The sequence below is a fragment of the Ananas comosus genome, linkage group 5 (assembly GCF_001540865.1).
Source record: "Ananas comosus cultivar F153 linkage group 5, ASM154086v1, whole genome shotgun sequence".
NCBI lineage: Eukaryota > Viridiplantae > Streptophyta > Magnoliopsida > Poales > Bromeliaceae > Ananas > Ananas comosus.
This window is the reverse complement of record NC_033625.1, coordinates 1,956,097-1,975,426: the sequence shown is the minus strand read 5'-3', so window position 1 is coordinate 1,975,426 and position 19,330 is coordinate 1,956,097. Positions and strand designations below refer to the sequence as shown.

At 34.1% G+C, this 19,330-nt stretch overlaps 2 protein-coding genes across 2 annotated transcripts; both read right to left on the bottom strand.

Moving 5' to 3' along the window:
- On the bottom strand, positions 163-9,714 carry LOC109710920 (probable LRR receptor-like serine/threonine-protein kinase At1g53430). Its single transcript, XM_020233732.1, has 25 exons — positions 9,337-9,714; positions 8,512-8,680; positions 8,301-8,372; positions 7,976-8,044; positions 7,805-7,876; positions 7,650-7,721; positions 6,877-6,948; positions 6,493-6,564; positions 6,300-6,371; positions 6,141-6,212; positions 5,948-6,019; positions 5,613-5,684; positions 5,387-5,464; positions 5,174-5,233; positions 5,054-5,092; positions 4,871-4,920; positions 4,373-4,743; positions 3,630-3,822; positions 3,396-3,530; positions 2,940-3,082; positions 2,260-2,470; positions 1,615-1,849; positions 1,332-1,482; positions 782-1,176; positions 163-596 (listed from the first exon to the last, which is right to left on the bottom strand). Exons 1-24 carry the CDS (start codon positions 9,491-9,493, stop codon positions 808-810), a joined length of 3,078 nt encoding a protein of 1,025 aa, XP_020089321.1. The 5' UTR covers positions 9,494-9,714; the 3' UTR covers positions 163-596; positions 782-807.
- On the bottom strand, positions 12,861-17,802 carry LOC109710921 (citrate synthase, glyoxysomal). The gene is made up of 13 exons (XM_020233733.1): positions 17,422-17,802; positions 16,967-17,147; positions 16,801-16,886; positions 16,270-16,374; positions 15,651-15,713; positions 15,281-15,390; positions 15,001-15,120; positions 14,848-14,923; positions 14,458-14,531; positions 14,230-14,350; positions 13,948-14,045; positions 13,746-13,869; positions 12,861-13,220 (listed from the first exon to the last, which is right to left on the bottom strand). Exons 1-13 carry the CDS (start codon positions 17,671-17,673, stop codon positions 13,089-13,091), a joined length of 1,542 nt encoding a protein of 513 aa, XP_020089322.1. The 5' UTR covers positions 17,674-17,802; the 3' UTR covers positions 12,861-13,088.

Below are 19,330 nucleotides of genomic sequence, written 5' to 3'. Positions count from 1 at the left end.
TATCCAGATTTTTGGATCAATTTTTGGTTGAGACCTTAGCCTTCTTATTAAAAAGCTATGTCAGCTTAAATTAACCAAAAAAGAAAAAGGAAAAAAAAAAAAAAACTCTATTGAAGGCTAAAGCAACAGATTTCTGAGCAAGATAAAGAGTGCAGATTGATGGAACGAAGTCACATGTAGTATGGAACAGATAAATACAATGAGCTTAGATAAATTCCAGTATAACAGGTTAGAGCAAAATACAATATATAATCTGCACCTAGTTGAATACTTCCTACAAAATATCGACGATCTCGTAATTGACGAGCTAAACACCTAGTACTTACAACAATTAATAAACTCATTTTGTAGTTGACACAACCGTTATGAAAAGGATAGAAGACCAACATCGTGGAGCACAGAACAGTTTAGATCATTGAAATAGTATATTTGAGAAGCACCTCACTGTAAAATATCTAAATAATTCTGCAATGTACACTTTGACTCCGTAACGTCGTGAACTGGACAGCTTGACAGCGGTAAGTTGTACTTGTCTTCTGCACATCTTCTCGTTCAAATGTTCGGATGCTTCAAAACCAAAAGTTTTGGGAAGAGATCTACATATTGCAAATGCAAATATTTATCAGTACATTAAAATGAATGAAAATGATAGTTATACTTTTACATCATTAGGCAAGTTGCAGTTCATTATCTTCATGAATATGAAACATAAAATCCCTGGTTGAGGAGACAGGCACGCAATAGCTGAGCATATAAAACATGAAAATTTGAAGATTTATACCTTATCTGAGGTGACTGATGCAGAAGTCAAGTGGAGTAAATCACATCAACGGAAGAAACACTTGTTGATGGAGCGTTGGAAATTTCTTGATAGTTGTATAGGGAGACTGATGAATCAGATGATGGCCCATATCCCGAATCGCCACGCCTTCGGCTGTTCTTGGAGCCGCTGATCCTCGAACATTCGCTTAAATCACTATTTTGTGCAACTTCGACAGGGGTTTGACCAGAAAGCATGCTCACCACAGAGGACATAGTGGGCCTTAGGATAGGAGATGTTTTGGTACAAAGAAGAGCAACCTGTAGTGTTCTTAATGCCTCGTCCTTTGAGTAATCAGAACCTAGGGCTGGGTCAACCATATCGAGAAGCCCATCTTGCTTCTCTAGGGTCTCAGCCTACAACCAAATAAAGGTGCAAAAAAGAAAAGAGACGAGAACATTAGGAAACTAACACAATAGGAGATGTACTTTATCTTGCTAGGTGGTTCTTATGAAATTGGCATTTACAAGAAGACTATCTGCTTAAAACAACAAAGAGTGGGAAAACATACCCAATCAAGTAGATGGACGAACTCGTCATTCTGAATGCAATTAGTGTTGATCTTTCCGCTGACTATCTCCAATGCCACCACTCCAAAACTGTAAACATCTGCTTTATGCGTTAAGCAACCCCTTGTAGCATATTCAGGAGCCATATATCCACTGAAACATAAAGAAGTAGCAAGTAACATGCGAAGACAGTTTTGATTAGTAATACTGGATACCAAATAGTTGCCTCATTGCTTTATTTTGTTCAGTGAATATTAAGAATCAAGTCAGAGAAAAATATCTTACACAGTTCCGGCAATTCGGGAGCTCATGTGGGCACACTCCTCATTAAGCTTAGCCAAACCGAAATCAGATATTTTAGGATTGAGGTTTTTATCAAGAAGAATATTGGACGCCTTGATATCTCTATGAACGATTCTCAGAGCCGATTCTTCATGGAGATAAGCCAGACCCCTTGCTATTCCTAGGCAAATCTTGAACCTTGTTGGCCACTTAAGTTTCAATTGATGTTCCATGCGACCTGCAAAACACTTAATTCTCATAAGTCAAGTGGGACAAATTCGTGGGCACCTTACATAAATATCCCTATAAAAGCATATATTTACATATATTCCCCTACAAAATTTGAATTTTCACATACATTTAAAAAAAAAATCCTTGTCTTTAAGTTGGAAAGCCATTCAGTCATTAGGATAAAATTTGTTCATATTAGAAGGGTTTTAAAGCAACCATTGTAAATAGAAAGGTATGTATGAAAGAAGTAAGTTATTTAAGACTAATTAATATTCAGGATTCATAGGGATATATGCAAAAAGATAATTTTGTAGGAGCATAAAACTGCAGATTATTTAACTCCGATGTGTTTTTTATAGGAGTAGCTATTTAGTACGAAAATACCAAAGTATACAAGAAATGTAATTGGACATTTACCAAATAATGCACGACCAAGGCTATTGTTTTCCATGAATTCATATATGAGCAGCAGCTGATCCTCTTCGATACAACATCCAAAAAGTCTTACGAGATTTGGGTGTCGTACGGCAGAAATAATGCCTATTTCATTTAAAAATTCGCGATTTCCTTGCCTTGATTTGGATGAGAGTTGCTTGACAGCTACTACAGTCCCATCAGCCAGTATACCCTAAAAGAATTCAAGAACGAAAAAATTTCAGCTTACTAGAACTTTCCAAGGAACCACATGATAATTAAGGACTCTACATATATCTTTGCAAATTATCTATTTACACATATAGCCCTTTAAAATCTGAATTTTCAGATATGGCTCTGAAAGTGCAGTTTCTTATAAAAGCTTCCCCAAGTTGTGGAGTCATGCAATTCATGGGGGAAAGATGGTTGTTGTATTACAGAATGTTTTTAAATGAGGAGCATTCTTTTAAATCATCTCAATGTATGCAGTCATGGATTCGTCTTCCAGGTATTCATTATCACATTTTGAATTTCTTCTAGTAATTTCAAAGTGTATGTTGTAGGCAGATTAATCACAAAATTGCCTTATGCAAGTTCTAATTTCTAATTTAAACAAATCAATTGTTCAATAGAGATACTTTAGTGGAAGCAGATTATGTAGTAGAACCAACTATTTTTTTTACCTTGTATACTGGTCCGAAACCACCCTCACCTATCTTGTTTAAGGGGTCGAAGTTCTTGGTGGCAGCTTCAATCTCTTTTAGACTGAAAAGATATTGTGCTCGTGCTTCAAGCTCAGAAAAATGATCATTAAATCCTGTTATCCCTGCAATTATGACCACAATAGAGAGAATTTTATAACCTCAGCAGTATATTAATAATCTGTTTAAACTTCAGATGCATGCAAAAGATAGTTTCGACAGTCAATTAGGTTTCTTGAAAACCCTCTGCCGAGATAAAATAATGGCAGCAATTAAAGTAGAAAATATCCTTTTTGGCTGTGCCAAGTGATCTAAATTCAAAGGCCTACATAAAATGATACCTTTTTACTCCAAAAAATTACAGCAGTAAATTATGCCATGTCAATCACAAAAGAAGTGAAGAATTATGAGAAGTCATAAAATGGATGATGAACTCACACTTTTTTTTGAAGTTCTTTCCTCGCCAGAAATCTTTGGTACAGAAACATAGCACAAGAAGTAGCACCAACAAGAACAATGCTGTTATGATACCAATAATTACTCCAAGAGGGATTCCCTTATGGTGATGTGATCCTTCATTAAGAGAATATACAGTTAAAACAACCACCTATGAGGAAACATAGGAGACTGAAAAAGAAAAATTAAAACCAAAAACATCCTTTTGAAACTTACTAGTAACAGATATGGCTGAGATCAGAGGCCCATATACACCCCGCTCAGGGATAGCTGTGGTACCTTTCCCAGCCCAGTAAAAGTGGATTTCTAAAGTATTATCTGTTACATTGGCAGTAAAGTTCATTATGAGTTTGCGATCAGGACCACCAACCACATCTTCAATATTGAAATCCTTCAAAACCTTATTTCCCTGTGCAAAAATAAAGCAACCGATAATTTAATCCCTCAACATGATGAATATAAAATTTAGAAGTGCATCCAAGAAAGCAGAAAATATTAGAACATGAAAGGTTTATTCTGAAATCATTTCCTTGGTAAATAGAAAGACAGCAAAAATGGCCTGTAGGGATACTAATGAAGCATGATGTCCATGAAATCATGCAAAAATTAAGTAAAATATAATGCAATTTTTTTTGGAATGGAAATTCAGGTCCTAAAACTGAAAGTAGCAAGAAGGACAAACAGAAATATTACTTGAGAACTTCAATGAGATATTCGAGTTTACCGTGAGGATTCTTCCTTTTCCTCCTTTTTTTCCCCTAATTTGTTTTTTTTTTTTTTGGGTACACTTTTAAATCACTGCAGTAGTCAAATTAGAAATGTTTGTTTTAAATCTGAGTGTAGATGAGCTCAAAATTTATTAAATCAAGTATTGTAATTAATTTGTAGTCCCTAAATAGAGATCACATAAAAATTTAAATTATTTAATAATTACCTGTGTCAGGGCATGAACTAGTTACCTGTATCAGGACATCAAACACACGTTTTCCATTGCTGGTAAAGGTTTGATCTGCTGTGAACACGATCTCAGCAAAATGAAGATGCACAGAGTATTCACCATTTTCTAAGCAAAGCCCATAATATTTTAGTGAGAGAGGAGAGAGGCGGGCTTCAGTATATAGCTCTGGATGAGTCATGTTTAGTTTCGATGCGTTTCTAGCAATATAGTCAGCATCTTCATCTCCCACAAAGTCCCCTGTACTGCTATAAGCCCATCTTCCGCTTTCAGAAAGAAGATATGTTGATGTACCTATCTGAGATGAGTCGTCTTCATATTCATTTCCGTCAACGACCACCCTTTTCCCACCACAATTAATGAACAAGGACCAATCTGGAATAAGGGTTATATATAAAATTTCCGATTTTATATAGGGGTCTATGTATGTAAATGGATGATTTTGCAGTGAAGAACATGTAAAAGCACCTATATAAATGACTATCTGATAAAGTGAACTTACACTTTGATTTGTTAGGGCATGGAAGGTTTCTTCTCAAGCATGTTGGTTGTCTGGGAAAAATTTAGAAAAAAAAGAAAAAAAAGAAAAGAATGTACTCCATATTGCTGCCTTTGAAATTGACTAGTGATAAAATCAAGATTACGAGTTTCATCGGAAATTAAACACTAGGATATAGAAACTTACAAATTGTTATTTGAAGATGAAAAGGTGGCCACCATGTTTCTGGAATGATCCAAGAAAGGCACATTAACACTAAGACTGGACACCGAATGGAAGAGCCACTAATGAAAGCCTGACACTTACACATTTGCTTGTTGGCAATCTGTTGGAGGGGAGCCTGTAAAATTATTGTAAGATATGTCCCTGAAAATAAAAATTGTAAAAAAAAGTCATAATGCCTCCTTAAAATTTGATATTTTCATAAAAAAATTCCTTAAGGACGTAATGTGGGCGAAATAAAGTGAAAGAACTTGCTAGAAAATTGGTAGCAAGGAATATCTAGTGCAATATACCTACATGTTTACTTTGTTGCTTGCCTTATTTCTCAGCATCCAATCAGGAATATCTCCAGTTAGCATGTTATTAGTAAGGTACCTATTAAGGAACAAGATCAAGACTGTTATGTAAGTAAATTTATGAAATGGTTTGTTTACCCATGGAGCAAGCAATTAAAACAATGGCATATAATTTGAAAATTTTCCAAATGCACAACTTAATATTCTTAGAGCAATAAATCTCTTACATATATTCTAATGCACCCAGCTGTTCAAAGTTTTGCGGGATTTGACCAGTCAAACTGTTGAAGCTCAGGTCCCTGAAAAAGAATGTTAGGTCAGTATTCTTACAAAAAAGAACATCAGGGAGACTGTAGATATCTTTATTAGGTTAAGTGCTACATCTCAGCATCTCAACTGTATATTGAGCATAAGAAAGAGCTCTTGGAATCCAAGAAGGAGAACAAGGAAAAAGAATGAAATGCAGACAATATATTTGGCAGTTGTTGCAGAGCAGTGACCCCAAATAGATATAAAAGCTTTAAATTGCAATTACAGAAACATTCACCAAAAGGTAACTTACAAGACTTTTAGATACTTCATCTCCCCAAGATATGGAGGAATTTCACCGTATATTAAGCAATTCCTTAGGACCCTGTATCATGCAACAATACCGATTTTTTAAGAAGCATTGGAAGAGGAAAAAAAAGATAAATTGACTTTCTCAAAAGAGAAGCATAAATTATTGAAAAAAAAAATCCATAAATCAGACTCACAATTCTGTAAGGTGCACTGCATTCTGTAAGGGAGGAAATGTCATGCTTGGTGCAATCAAATCAGAAACCCTCCTGATCCATTACAATAAACAAGACTGAGAGGATAAATAGCCAAACTTTTAGAAAGTAAGTAAAAAATGGCATGGAAAATGCTCTTACAGTTCAGTTAAGTTTCTCAACAAAGAGATTTCTGAAGGAATAGGCCCACTCATTGAAGTGCCTTGCATGTCTCTGCAAAATTAAGTTTGCAAGAGGCATAAAAGGTTTTAGTTCTCTAGGTCTTAAGAGTTGCGCTGTATTTAGACTTTACAGACATGGGGAGCTGGCTAAAAAAGAAGATGATGGCACTAACATTCTGTTAACTCGTCTCCAATTCTGTATGAAGCTGGGAATTTTTCCTGAGATACTGGTTCCATCAATTCGACTGCATAGATACAACCAAGCTTCAAATTTTCTGGTGAAGCGAGTAGAAATTGTTAAGTGGACCTGGACCACCAAGTCAACCATGGACCCAACCCATCTGTGCTTTCAATTACCACCATCCGATAAGTTGCAGCCTTTTCTTAATTCATAGTTTTTTTTTTCCTTCACAGAATAATAGGGTGGTTGGGTCAAAAGAACAAGATTGATGGCACACAGTTGGATACATGGTCCATAGATGATGCGACGGACCAAGTCCAAGCAAAAAGCTTTCTGAAATAAAACTGTAGAGCTGTCAAATATAAAGGAGGCATACAAATCTGTCAAATTAGTCAGCTTAGCAAATGTCGAGGGCAACTCTCCTGTGATGTTATTTGCAGAAATGAAACTGTAAGGGAAAAACGAGGAACTTTGTGTAATACATATCAAACAAGTAATATCAGAATTAAACAAGTAATATCAGAATTTAACAAATCATTCTATCCGAGTGCTAATACCTAATACATCAGGGACTCAAAATGGCAACCTTTCAGTTCAACATAACTAGACAACTAGGAAGAGGTATATGATGTGCGTAATTATGGTACAAGAACTGTTGAATTTGATCAAGCGTTATAACATCATGTATGAACACAATATGCATAGCCCATGCAATCACATGATAAAGCAAGCGTTTCTTTAAAGAGAGTTGGATGATGGCTGCATTGACCCGCCAACAAATATTAAACAGCATTTGGGTGCATATTTGCATAGACCAAACATGTCTTTGGCCCAAAGTGCACAGCATTTGTCAAATCTGTTGATAAATCTATAATGCATTCTAAATATGCTAAGCCTTGACTTATTTTTATACTATTTACCACTTTTACTTGTCATGCTGGAAATATTGTTGGTGACCTAACTTTGATTTATTAGTTGAATTTTCTGACATTATATCAACTTGAGCCTACTCATTTGGCCACGGTAATCCAAGTGATTTTCAATAATATATACCCTAACTTCCATTTATTAGTTGAATTTTCCTGAAGTAGATTAAGTTGCAAGTTGAGCCATAACAGTTTCACTGAGAAGAAAGATTGAGGGCCTTACAATCTCTCTAAGCTGAGTATGTTACCAAGCTCTGGTGGAATAGGTCCTTCAAGCTGATTATTTTCTAGTTGTCTGCAAATTCAACTTCCTGTGTCAAAAACTCACAATTATAAGCTCTTTTCTCCATCTATACAACAAACATTCAAAAGAGTTACATTGATTTCAGCACCGGCATCCTCCCAAGCTCCTTGGGTATTTTTCCAGAGAGTTGATTTCCTTGGAGGGACCTACAATGTTGAGAAAATTACAATTCAAACAAATAACTAAAACTATGATATTTCCTATAGGCGATTGGAAATGATATAATAGCAGGAATGGAGGAATACAGATTGAACACAGGAAGGCTTGCCCATGCAGCAGGAATCGGGCCTTTGAGATAGTTCCGGGATAGATCGCTGTTCAACAAGGTGAAATTTAATTCGATAAACTGAAAACAACAAAAGATAATAATATGAATAAAAAGGTTGCAACACTTACAGATACCTCAAAAAGTAAGAGTTGCCTTAATTAAAAAGAAAAACGGTTCAGGGTCAAATTGGCAAATCCAGCAAAGAAGACAGAATAACTTGCAGAAAATGCATTCTCAAGTGTGTCGAACATTCAATAACAAGAAAAATCTACTAGTTAGATAGATTTTCAGCAAACACTTACAGATATCTTAAGTAAGTAAGGTTGACTATTTCTTCCGGTAGCACTCCAGTAAGATTCTCCCGCATTAGCTGCCTACAAGATAACATAAAACGAAAAAAGTATTATGCGCATTTCCATAAAAGGCGAAATATCAAAGAATCTGTGGAATATATAGATGTCAATGCAATATCAATGCAAAGAGTAAAAATAAAGAAACAAGGAGTCCTCTTACAAGCTAATAACATGACAGGTGGTGTAGTTATCGAAGGAGCAGTCACACGTAACATTGCTAATTAGAAGTCCAGTAGTGTTGACCCACCCTCCAGACCCACTGCATGGATCCACATTGAAGTTCCAATCCTTCTTCTTAAGCTTGATTGCTATTTCCCGTAGTGCTTCCACTACAATCAATGGAAAAAGGAAAACGACTAATAAATGGCTAAGCTCTAAAAGTTCAAATCCTACCAGATTCCTAATTTTGTTGAATTTTCTCATATTTAATTCAAGTCCACGTCTTAATCTGTTGTCGAATACAAAATATTAAAACACCATTCTCTTACAAGAACTTGGAATTGAAAAGATCGTTCAGAAAAAAAAAAAAAAAAAGGGATTCTGGAATTGAAAAGCAGAAGCTCGCATGTGTAGTTTAACTTTGCAATAAGCTCTTTAACAGTGCATTATGTGATCTCTGTCGATTTTCTCAGAATATGTGGTCGTCATAGATGTGTCGAAGCGATCTTAACCAATTTTTAGACAACTTACCCTCTATAACATTAAACAAAGCTGCTATATAACCCGTTCTAAACCTTTATTTCTACTAAGCGATCTCACTTCATTGCTCCAGTAACTACTGATCCAGAGAGAGAAGCGCGCACATTTAAATCGCCACTTTAAAAATACAAAACAAAACAAAACAAAACAAAAAATCCTTTTTTTATGATCAAAAAGAAAATAGCACAAAATAACAAGCAAAAACAAATCTTTTTCAAAAAAAACTCCATAAAAAAAAAAAAAAAAAAAAAAAAAAAAAAAAACCAATCTTTTTGCTGGGATTCACCTTCTTCCTGCGGAAGCGACTGAGATTCGGATCGGAACCCACCCAACCAGCTGAAATCGAGCAGCAGGAGCACAAAAAGGAAGCGAGCGTGGAAAGGGCGGCGCCACCACCACCATCCCCGCCGCCGCGGCGGCGTAGCTGCCACACTAGCCCTCATCTCCCTCCTCAATTCTACGCTTCAGCTACAAATGACACAGCTCAAACGCGCCCACCATTGTTAGAACCCTCAAGCGACCAATCACGCAGCTCGAGAAACAGGGGAGGAGTCCTTGTGTAACCTTGTCGGCGAGTGGTTCCGAGCGGAGATCGAAGGGGGTGGGTTCGGAGCGTCCCCACTCCCGAGCCGTGCGATCCGTGGACTCTCTTATTGCATGCTAAAGAATATCTTATCCGGGATTGGGATTAGCATTATTATAATTATAATAATAATAATAATAAAAATCCCCTCTTTGGACCATTTTGTCAAACACCTTAACTGCGGGTAACATCGCAACAAAAAGGAAGTGGGCCTCTCACAGTGTCGCACACTCCCTCTTGAGGTGTGAACGAGAGCTGCGTCCATCAATGATTGCCCCTCTCGTCCGTGTAGCTATCGTAGATATTTACTCGTTTTTTCTTTTTTTGTTAACTGCAGAGGTTGAAAATGGAAAGGGTGGGGTGATAATGTGAGATATGATATCGCGTCATTTGGTATAATATACAATAAAATAGTAATTACTAGTAATTACTATATAGGACCTGATTCTGAAAACAATTTTAGATTAAAATTTTTATTTGATATGATTTCTTTTTTTTCGCCATGTTGTTAAGTAGAATTCAAGAATAATCTGATAATTTTATCCTTTCAATATTTACTTTCCTATATTATAGAATACAGCATTATTTGATAAATATTGATTTTTAATTTTTTATCCTAAGATTTTTTTTTTATTCTTGAAAGAGTACGATTTATTCAACAAATTTCTATTTTTATATCTACTTTTGAGATGATTGAATTTTTCAAAATTTCATATTTATCCGCACAATAACATAAGTTTATCTTATCACACACTTTTAAATTAAAAGTAATAAATATATCAGTAGAAGTACGAAGCACTTTAGATTATACCATAAAATATAATTAATAAGTCAGAATCATTTATTCTAATTAATTATTTAGTCAAATTTAAAAATAAAGTTGAAAGAATATGTTTAAATTTTGACTCAAAATGTGGTTGCTCGGCATCCATATTCCATAAATTTCACCCACCTACGGTCGTAAGTTTTAAATGATTCCCAGCGTGATAATATAAAATATGCTTTGTATGTCAAAGCAATGGGCGTGTCACAATTGAACAATTAATTGGTTATTACATTTAGTCAACGGTCAACTTACTCAGACATTTCAAATCTAAGTAGGCTGGTCATAATAGTCAAAGAAACCATTATTCGCAAAGTTGACTCTTATACGAATGCTAAATGAGCGTAAATTATATATTAGCATGCATAATACAAAGCATTTTTTTTATCTTTTATTTCTCTTTACTAATAAATTTTATGTGTACTTCGGAATATACTCATAATATTATCGATGAGTTAGCTTATAAATGTGACAAAATAGTATGTTATTTATATATATTTTTTTAAGAGAGATAGGTAGTATATTACCCGCTTCATTTATTTTATTTAGAAATAAATTTAGCTGGAAATGTGAATCAACTAGGATTCGAACTTAGGTCTCGGGTATCAACCACCAAATCCTTTGCCACTTGCTCTAGGGACGGTCGATTTTCATGTTATTTATGATTTTGAAATCGATTTTCATGTTGTTGTTAACTTCGAAATTTGAAAAGTATGTCCTTCTGTGTACCGTATTAAATAAAAACTTAATTACATTGTATTATACCGTATTTTAATATCGATTGCTATTTTTTTAAAGATATCACTAAGCTAGTTTTTTTTTACATCAATTTTTACACTCCTATCAATAAATCTAATGTTCTAGATAAAAATTAACAATTATATTAAGGAGTACTAGCTAAATAGTAAGACAAAAACAAAATGATCTTCAAGAGAGATTTATTAAAAGCCTTTATGATTTCTTTTTTTAACTCTCTTTGTTTTCTTACTTCTAGCTTTTTCTTCTTCTTTTTTTTTGTCAAAACAGACCAAATATAGGCCATGCTATTTCTAAACAGTATTTTTTTTTAAACAAAATTTAGTCTAAATTATAGGTTTAGTACCTATAAGCTTATAGATTGACAAAGAAATGATAACTTAATAATGTCTTTGAAACAAATTAATACAGTATAAAAAATAAAAAAAAAATCCCAATGTACAACATGGTGGAGTGTAACTGAACCTTATATAATAAAAAATAGATATATGATACTTACTATCACAGCTAAGTCATTCACAAAGTAGGCATAATTTCCACGTGATATCAAGGGCGTGTTTGGTTCGCTTATTTTTTTACCATTGAATTGGAATCGAAATGAATGAGTCCGTTTGTGGGTGTTTGGTATGGAGGAGTCCCATTCCGATTCTTGATTCCCGAATGAAATGGAATCCCCCAATCACCCTTTTTTTCAATCCGGCCTTTTAGACCGGATTGGAAGTTGAATCTGGACGGAATGAATATTTATTTGGATTAAATTTATTTTTTCAACTTTTTTAATTAAAATATAAGTTTAAATTTAGAAATTAAATTTGTAATTTTAAATTTAATTTGAATTTAAATTAAAATTTAATCAAGTATTTTGAATCAAACTTATAAATTTGAATTTAAATTAAATTTTAATTTTTATGAAGTTTTATTCAAATTTTTATTTAAAACTTAAATTAAATTTANTTATTATTCCTTTTGAACATCTAAAAACAAAAGGAGAATTTTTATTTATTTATTTTTCCCGACTCGTAGAGCCGGCTCGTTCAACAGCATATATCCCGATTTAGCGTGTATAGCACCATCCAAAGTAAAATACTACATGCAAATTTTTTTAAAAAAATTTAGTTAACAAAAGAAAAAGTTGAGAAAACTATTGATCTAAAAATTTCATTTATAGGCTAGGAAAAAGGTACAAGGGCGGCGCAACACTAAAAAATTCATCAAAAGTATTAGTCACATGACAAAATAGTTCATATAAACCCAATGTTTACCCACTGCAATTCCACAACAGTGTAAAAGAAGGAATAGATCAAATTTAAGTTTCTTTGTTCACCGACCGTCCCTAACGCAAGTGGCAAAAAATTTGATGGTTGATACTCGAAATACAAATTTGAATCCTAATTTATTCACATTTCCAGCTAAGTTTATTTCTAAATGAAATAAACAAAAGCGAGTAGTATACAATCTTTCTCTCAAAAAAAAAAAAAAAAATTGTTTCTTTGTTCACGACAATTCCATAGCATCTGGCACAATGAATCATGCCCAATTAGTAGTTCGCTTCAAGTTGACTAAACCAACCAAAGAATAATAAATAGCTCTTCTTTCATTTAACAAGCCAGGACCAATAATTAAGGCACATTTTCACATTTTTAGTACAGAGGCGAAAAAGAAATTTGCATCTTTGATTTTCACTTATTTAAGCAATATAGCAATTATTGGGTAAAAGTTACAGGTTGACAACATCGTCGCTTAATTTATTTTAGATATTATGGCCTTCCTCAAAACCAAAAACACTAAAGGTCTCATTACAGATAAACACATAGTCGACCTCGATTATATATGTAAGAAGGAAGAGAATTTATTTTGTTAAGCTAAAGCTAGATAACTATATACGGGAACCCGCCAGACGCCGCCTTGTAGCATTTGAAACAGCAACCTGCCCAAGCTTGTCCTCATCATTGGATACCGTTCGCTCTTGGAGAGGCGTGTAATGGCGGAGCCATACACCAGTATATACCTAGAAGTCAAAGGAAGCCATTAAGGCATAGTTGTCAGTAAGACTCTGCTCCAACTTGTTAATGTGAGGATTAACGGTCGTGTCGAATCTATAAGGAAATTGATGCAACACTACTTTCGGAGTACAGAAACAAAAGCACATTATGTAGTCTCCAACCCAAGTTGCTATCCACCAAGAACTGGCTAAAGAACCTGCAGCTGAACATTGAGATCAATGCCCATTGTACATATCTAAGCAAAAACTTGCATTGAGATTAATGCTTCTTTCTAGTCAATTAAGGAAACAGTAAGACAATGATAACCACCGTTCTACCTTCCGACCAACATGAAAAAAATCAGACTCTGCATCTAATTAGAGCATCCCTTCTTCAACATCAAGTTTCCACTAATCTGTGGTAATTTTACTAGTAATAATTATTTTATTTGGCCAATCAGGTCCCATCATAAGCAGCTAATACTATAAACATGAAGTCACATAGCTCAATCATGCTTGTCATGTTGAGATTTTTATTATTTATATACTGACCTGTTGTGGCCTCATGATCTTCGTATCAGGATCATCAAGTGATTCTCGCCAATGAGCTAAGTATCCAGCCATTCTAGGGATGGCAAACAGAACAGGAAAGAATTCTGTAGGGAAGCCCATTGCCCTAATCACCAAAACAATTTTGTCAACTCCTGATACAATAGATTCAAAGGATATATACACACTTGTCTTTAATGTGTACCTGTAAATTAGGCCTGAATAGAAGTCCACATTGGGATAAAGCTTCCTCTTAATAAAATACTCATCAGATAGTGCAGCTTTTTCCAATGCAATAGCTACCTAAAACATAGAGAGTTCAATTAATATTTGGAATCACCGACCAGAACTGAACTTATATGGAAGGAAAACGCTTACATTAAGCCAACAATGAAAAACAACAGAAAATTGTTTGCTTCACTATTGCTGACAAAAGAGTATGATGAAAATGATATTTTTTTCTTTGTTGAAGGAAAAAAAAAATGACCTCAATTAAAGGATCTCGTCCAACGATTGAGAAGACTTCCTCTGCTAATTTGCGGATGACTTTGGCACGGGGATCATAGTTTTTGTACACGCGATGACCAAAACCTGACATCTTCCGCTTCCTGGGCGATCCAATAAGCATAGAGTTAGCATCTGACAATATTTGATTCTCTTGGTTTAATCAGGCTTAGCTATATGAAAACTAACAGAGAAAAATTATATGAATCACCTGTTCTTCACTCCTTCAATGAAGTCTGGTATATTCTCAACTGTTCCTATCTCGTTCAGCATTTTGAGGACGGCCTGGCATTTGCAAGGTACATGACATTTATCACACATTCATTGAGACATATGTTTCTAGACTAGAAGTAAACCATGTTACGAAGCCATAATACAAAGTTGATTTTCTTAACATAAAAAAAAAAGAGGCGATAAAAGTTCAGCTACATTATGTCTGTTCACTGATCTTGAAGAAATGTGCTTTCCACTTTTTGATAATATTATATATTTAAAAAAAACGACCAAAAGAAAGGCACATGACCTGGTTTCAACTAGCTATTTATCAACAAGCCATACTCTGATTACAATAATAAAAAAGATAATGAAGAGAACTCAATACCTCATTCGCCCCTCCATGAAGTGGACCATACAAGGCTCCGACAGCTCCCGCAAGAGCAGTAAAGACATCAACACCACTTCAGATGTAATACAGCAAATTAGGCATAAACATGTCACATTTCAAACATTTAAGAGGACAGATAAGATCGCATACCTTGAAGCAAGATGCCTAGCTGCAGCTGTAGAGCAGTTCATCTCATGTTCTGCGTGGAGGATGAAGAGGATATCAAGAACTCTAGCTAGTCGAGTATTCGGTTTGTATGACCTGTTACCCCTGTTAGAAATATGATAAAAAAACTGATCTATGAGACTTAGAACCAAAAGTCTAAACTAACCTATATATCCTCATTGATTATATAACATATGTCCATTAATGCTTCAAAATTCCAATAAACATATTTATGTAAAACACCGCTTACAAGAACTGAACTTACAAAGAGTCCAACATATACAAGAAGTTCTCTGAGTAAGAGAAGTTGTTCGAAGGAAGAACTGGAGGCCTTCCTGCCAACCTCAAGTAGGCTGCAGCTGCTATTGTTGGTACCTGAAGAAATAAGGAAATCCATTAGAGCAACTTTAGAGAAGCAGTCATTGTTTTCTCCAGATATAAATTAAAAAACATGACTCATAATCACATGTTCTCAGAAATTTACAAAGATAATTGAGGCTAGCTAATGCTGAGGCAAATACCCACAAGCTATAATGGAGCAAGGTTTTCCAATTATTTAATTGAGAAAATTATTATTATTTGAGCATCAAAATATGTTCATATACTGCCATGATTAAAGAGAGTAACACAGTTACCTTTCCAAGTATCCGAACAATTTGCTTATCTCTTAATTGCTTCGACTTGTATAGATCTTGGCCCTGCAAAGGTAGAAGAATGTCTGGTCAAGATATACCAAGGTGAGCAAGTGTCACTTTATACGTACTCACACTTCATCAAATGAATCATTAACCTAACATGAATTTCAGGATTTTTGCTTAAGTATCTCAATCTCAAAGCAGTTAAAATGGACACTCAAACCTCCGCTAGAAATTTTCATATTCCAAGAAAAAAGAACTAAAAGCAAAGCATTCAGCAACCTAAATAAACCACAAGAATTTGCTCCTTTCTAGACAATGATCGTTAGCCTATTGTAACTCATTTCTGCACAAATATAATAGCTGACAACGTTAACTTACTGTTATTGGGTGTAATTTAAAAGCTATTAATTTGTTAATCAATAATCATAGGCTGAAAATAGTAAAACAGGCTGCAAAGGCTAAAGGCATAATATAACAACAGCCTTTGTTTCATAGAATCCTTTTCCCACGTTCCAAAAAAAATGAAGTGAGTAGGTTGCTACCTTTCGCTCTCTCTCTCTCACAAAAAAAAAAAGAAAAAAAAGAATCCTGTTGCCACTTATTTGTAGATACTTACTCTAAGAGCAGGATTTGCATCTGGATGAAAGACGGAAAGTGCACTCATTGCACAAACAAGAACACCCATTGGATGTGCATCATGAGGCATCCCCTGTATGATATCCTGACATAGAGAAATTAACAAGGAGCTGGTTACTTTTGACCCAACCTGGAAATGATAATTTTCTAGGGCAAAATGCTCAATGGGTCTTCAACCTTCTTGATGATTTAAGCGAGGTTCTCAACCTTTCAATGTTACAACTGGTACAATTGGTCCTTTAAATTTTCATTAGTTGCAATCTCGCCCATTCTGGTAACATCAACTTGGTTCTGAGTAGGAGACTGGCAATACGCGGCCAATTCAATCCAGTTTTTCCGTCAATGTATTGAAGAGGGGAAGAACGAAAAGAGATTGAAAGATTAGGACCTAATTGAAACAACTTAAAGGTCGGAGCCTCATAGAAAGGTTTGGAACCCTGGTGCACTTCGCCCTAATTTTGTATTATCTGACACAATGGTGAGAAAAAAAAGAGCAATGGAAGGGACAAACCAAAACTCCCTGAGGAACTGCAGAATGCTGAGAAATTGCAAACTCCCAGTCCGCCAACTGGCTCTTCGAAGGCAAATTTCCATACACTGGGAAAAGCATACCAAATTTGTTATTGTAAATGCACCCAATCATCCAAATTAACCAATTATCGAACAACCAAACTTACTCAAGAGATAGGCCACCTCCGGATAAGAGCTGCTTTCCGCTAACTCCTCAATTGGGTAGCCTCTATAACGAAGAATCCCTTCATCTCCATCAATATAACAGATGGATGAACGTACTGGAGCAGTGTTAAGATATCCAGGATCGTAGAGTTTGAGTCCCTTGTCATTTTTGCCCGTTGTGATCTGTGAAATATCAAAAAGATTTTGTTTTCCACAATTTTTTCTTAGAATTAAGCCCATTGAAAAAGTAAAATTGAGTTGATTGAAATATTCAACGAAAAATGCAAACTTTTTGGCAAATTGGAACCAATTACGCCTATGACAGATCACACAACGAAAGTTCATCATTTATTAAACAACGACAGCCAAAAACTGGGGTTCCAATCACATTAAACCAACATCGGAGACTCATTTCCCAATTAACATCTAAAAAAAGATCAAAAGAGGCAACTTTTACCTTCTTAAAATCCGTAGCCCGAACAGTTCCTTCGTCAGATATCTTAAACTCGAACTTCTTCCCGGATCTCCCATCGATCACCGCTAGCGACCCTCCGAGGTTTCTCGGAGGCGGCGGGATCTCCTGCACCGAGACGGGGGACCTCTCCAGCGGCGAAGCACCACCTCCCGCGGCGGAGACGGCGGCGAGGTGGCCGGAGAGGACGGCGAGGCGAGCGCGAGCAAGAGCAGAGTGATCGAACGCGCCTTCCATTCTCCTACGCCGAGAAAGATCGGAAATTGTGCGATCCGAAACCCTAGATTTCGTGTGGGAGAGAAGCGTAGGAGAGTTGGTCAAGTAAAGTGGAGGAGATCGGCGAAGTTGATGTGTTTATTATTTGCTAGTGGAGTTTAGCCGCGTACTTATATACAGGTCAAATTTACTGGTCATGTTAATCGGTCTCTTTGTTTCTAGAAGATACAATCATTCAAGATGGGGATGAGGTTAGGCGGTGGGCCCCAGCTTTTTGGATGGATCGGGTCCTTTTCTCAGTGCGCGTTAAAAATGTGTTCGAGGAAAAAGTTCGTTCTCAAATTAATGGGGTGTTCGGCCTATCTTTTAAAAAACACTTTTTAGTTAAAAAATAATTTTCAGTTTAATAGAGCGGTTGGTAATCTCATTTTTAAAATCTGATTTTACTTCTCAGAATTAGAAAACTGATTTTGAAAGCTCCAGAATCAGAAGCAGAAAAAAAACTGCTTCTTGAAATCTGATTCTGATTTTGAACTCAAACTTTAAATTTNTTCTATTTTTATTTTAAATTCAATATTTATATTTAAATTTAATTTAAAATTTTAATTTTTAGATTTATTTTTTAATTTTTTAATTTTAAATTTTGAAAAATAAATTTCAAACTTTAAAATTTTAATTTTAATTTTAATTTTCAAATATCAAATTTTAGATTTTAAATTTTTAAATTTCAAATTTCAAATTTCAAATTTAAGATAAAATTTAAAATTTGAAATTTTAGATTTTAATTTAAAATTTAAAAATTTAAAAATTTAAAAATTTAAATTTTAAATTACAAGTTTTAATCTACAAATTATAAATTTTAAATTTTTAAAATTTTAAAAGAAAAATTTTAAATATTCAAATTTTAAATTTTATATTTTAAATTTCATAATTATTTTAAATTTTAAATTTTAAATTTTAAATTTTAAATTTAAATTAAAAATTAATATTAAAATTAAAATTCTAAACTAACAAGAAATTAGAATTTTGAATTTAAATTTAAAGCTACAATTTTGATTTAAAGCTAAATTAAAATTATAAATTCAAATTCAAATTTTAAATTTAAATTTTAAATTGAATCTAAATTTTGAATTCAAAGTTAAAATTTTGATTTTGGTTTTGATATTTCAATTTGCATTTGAAATGAAAATTTTGAAATTGAAATTTAAATTTNTAAAAAATTTAATTTTAATTCAAATTTAAATTTAGATTTTAAATTATTTTAAAATAAAATTTAATAAAAATATTAAATTATGCAAACATCAAAAAAATTTTGCCAAACAGTTTTTCAAAATCACTTTTGAAAAATTGATTTTATCTAAACTCAGCCAAACACTCTACAGCTTTTAACTAAAATCACTTCCACAAATCAAAATCACTTTTTCAGAAATCACTTTTTCAGAAGCTAGACCAAACGGGCCCTAAGGGGACGCTTGGATTTACGTATCTATAGCAAGTGCAGTAATATTTAAGTTTTTCTCAAATATAAATAATTTTTTATTATTTATTTTGACATAATTTATATAGTTTGAAAGTTAAATTTATTTTTTTTATTTTTTATGTAATTTAGTGATAATGAAATTAATTTTTTTAGTTTTATTATTTATTTTGATGTAAGTCAATCCCGTTATTTTCTGAA

Coding starts and splice junctions, on each gene's coding strand:
- LOC109710920 (XM_020233732.1), bottom strand. CDS start 9,493: ATGAGGGCTAGTGTGGCAGCTACGCCGCCGCGGCGGCGGGGATGGTGG. Junction 6,213..6,299: donor TTGAGAAACTTAACTGAACT/GTAAGAGCATTT, acceptor GTAATGGATCAG/GAGGGTTTCTGATTTGATTG. Junction 6,020..6,140: donor GCAGTGCACCTTACAGAATT/GTGAGTCTGATT, acceptor TGCATGATACAG/GGTCCTAAGGAATTGCTTAA.
- LOC109710921 (XM_020233733.1), bottom strand. CDS start 17,673: ATGGAAGGCGCGTTCGATCACTCTGCTCTTGCTCGCGCTCGCCTCGCC. Junction 14,046..14,229: donor GACGAGATCCTTTAATTGAG/GTCATTTTTTTT, acceptor TCTATGTTTTAG/GTAGCTATTGCATTGGAAAA. Junction 13,221..13,745: donor AGATCATGAGGCCACAACAG/GTCAGTATATAA, acceptor TTTGACTTCTAG/GTATATACTGGTGTATGGCT.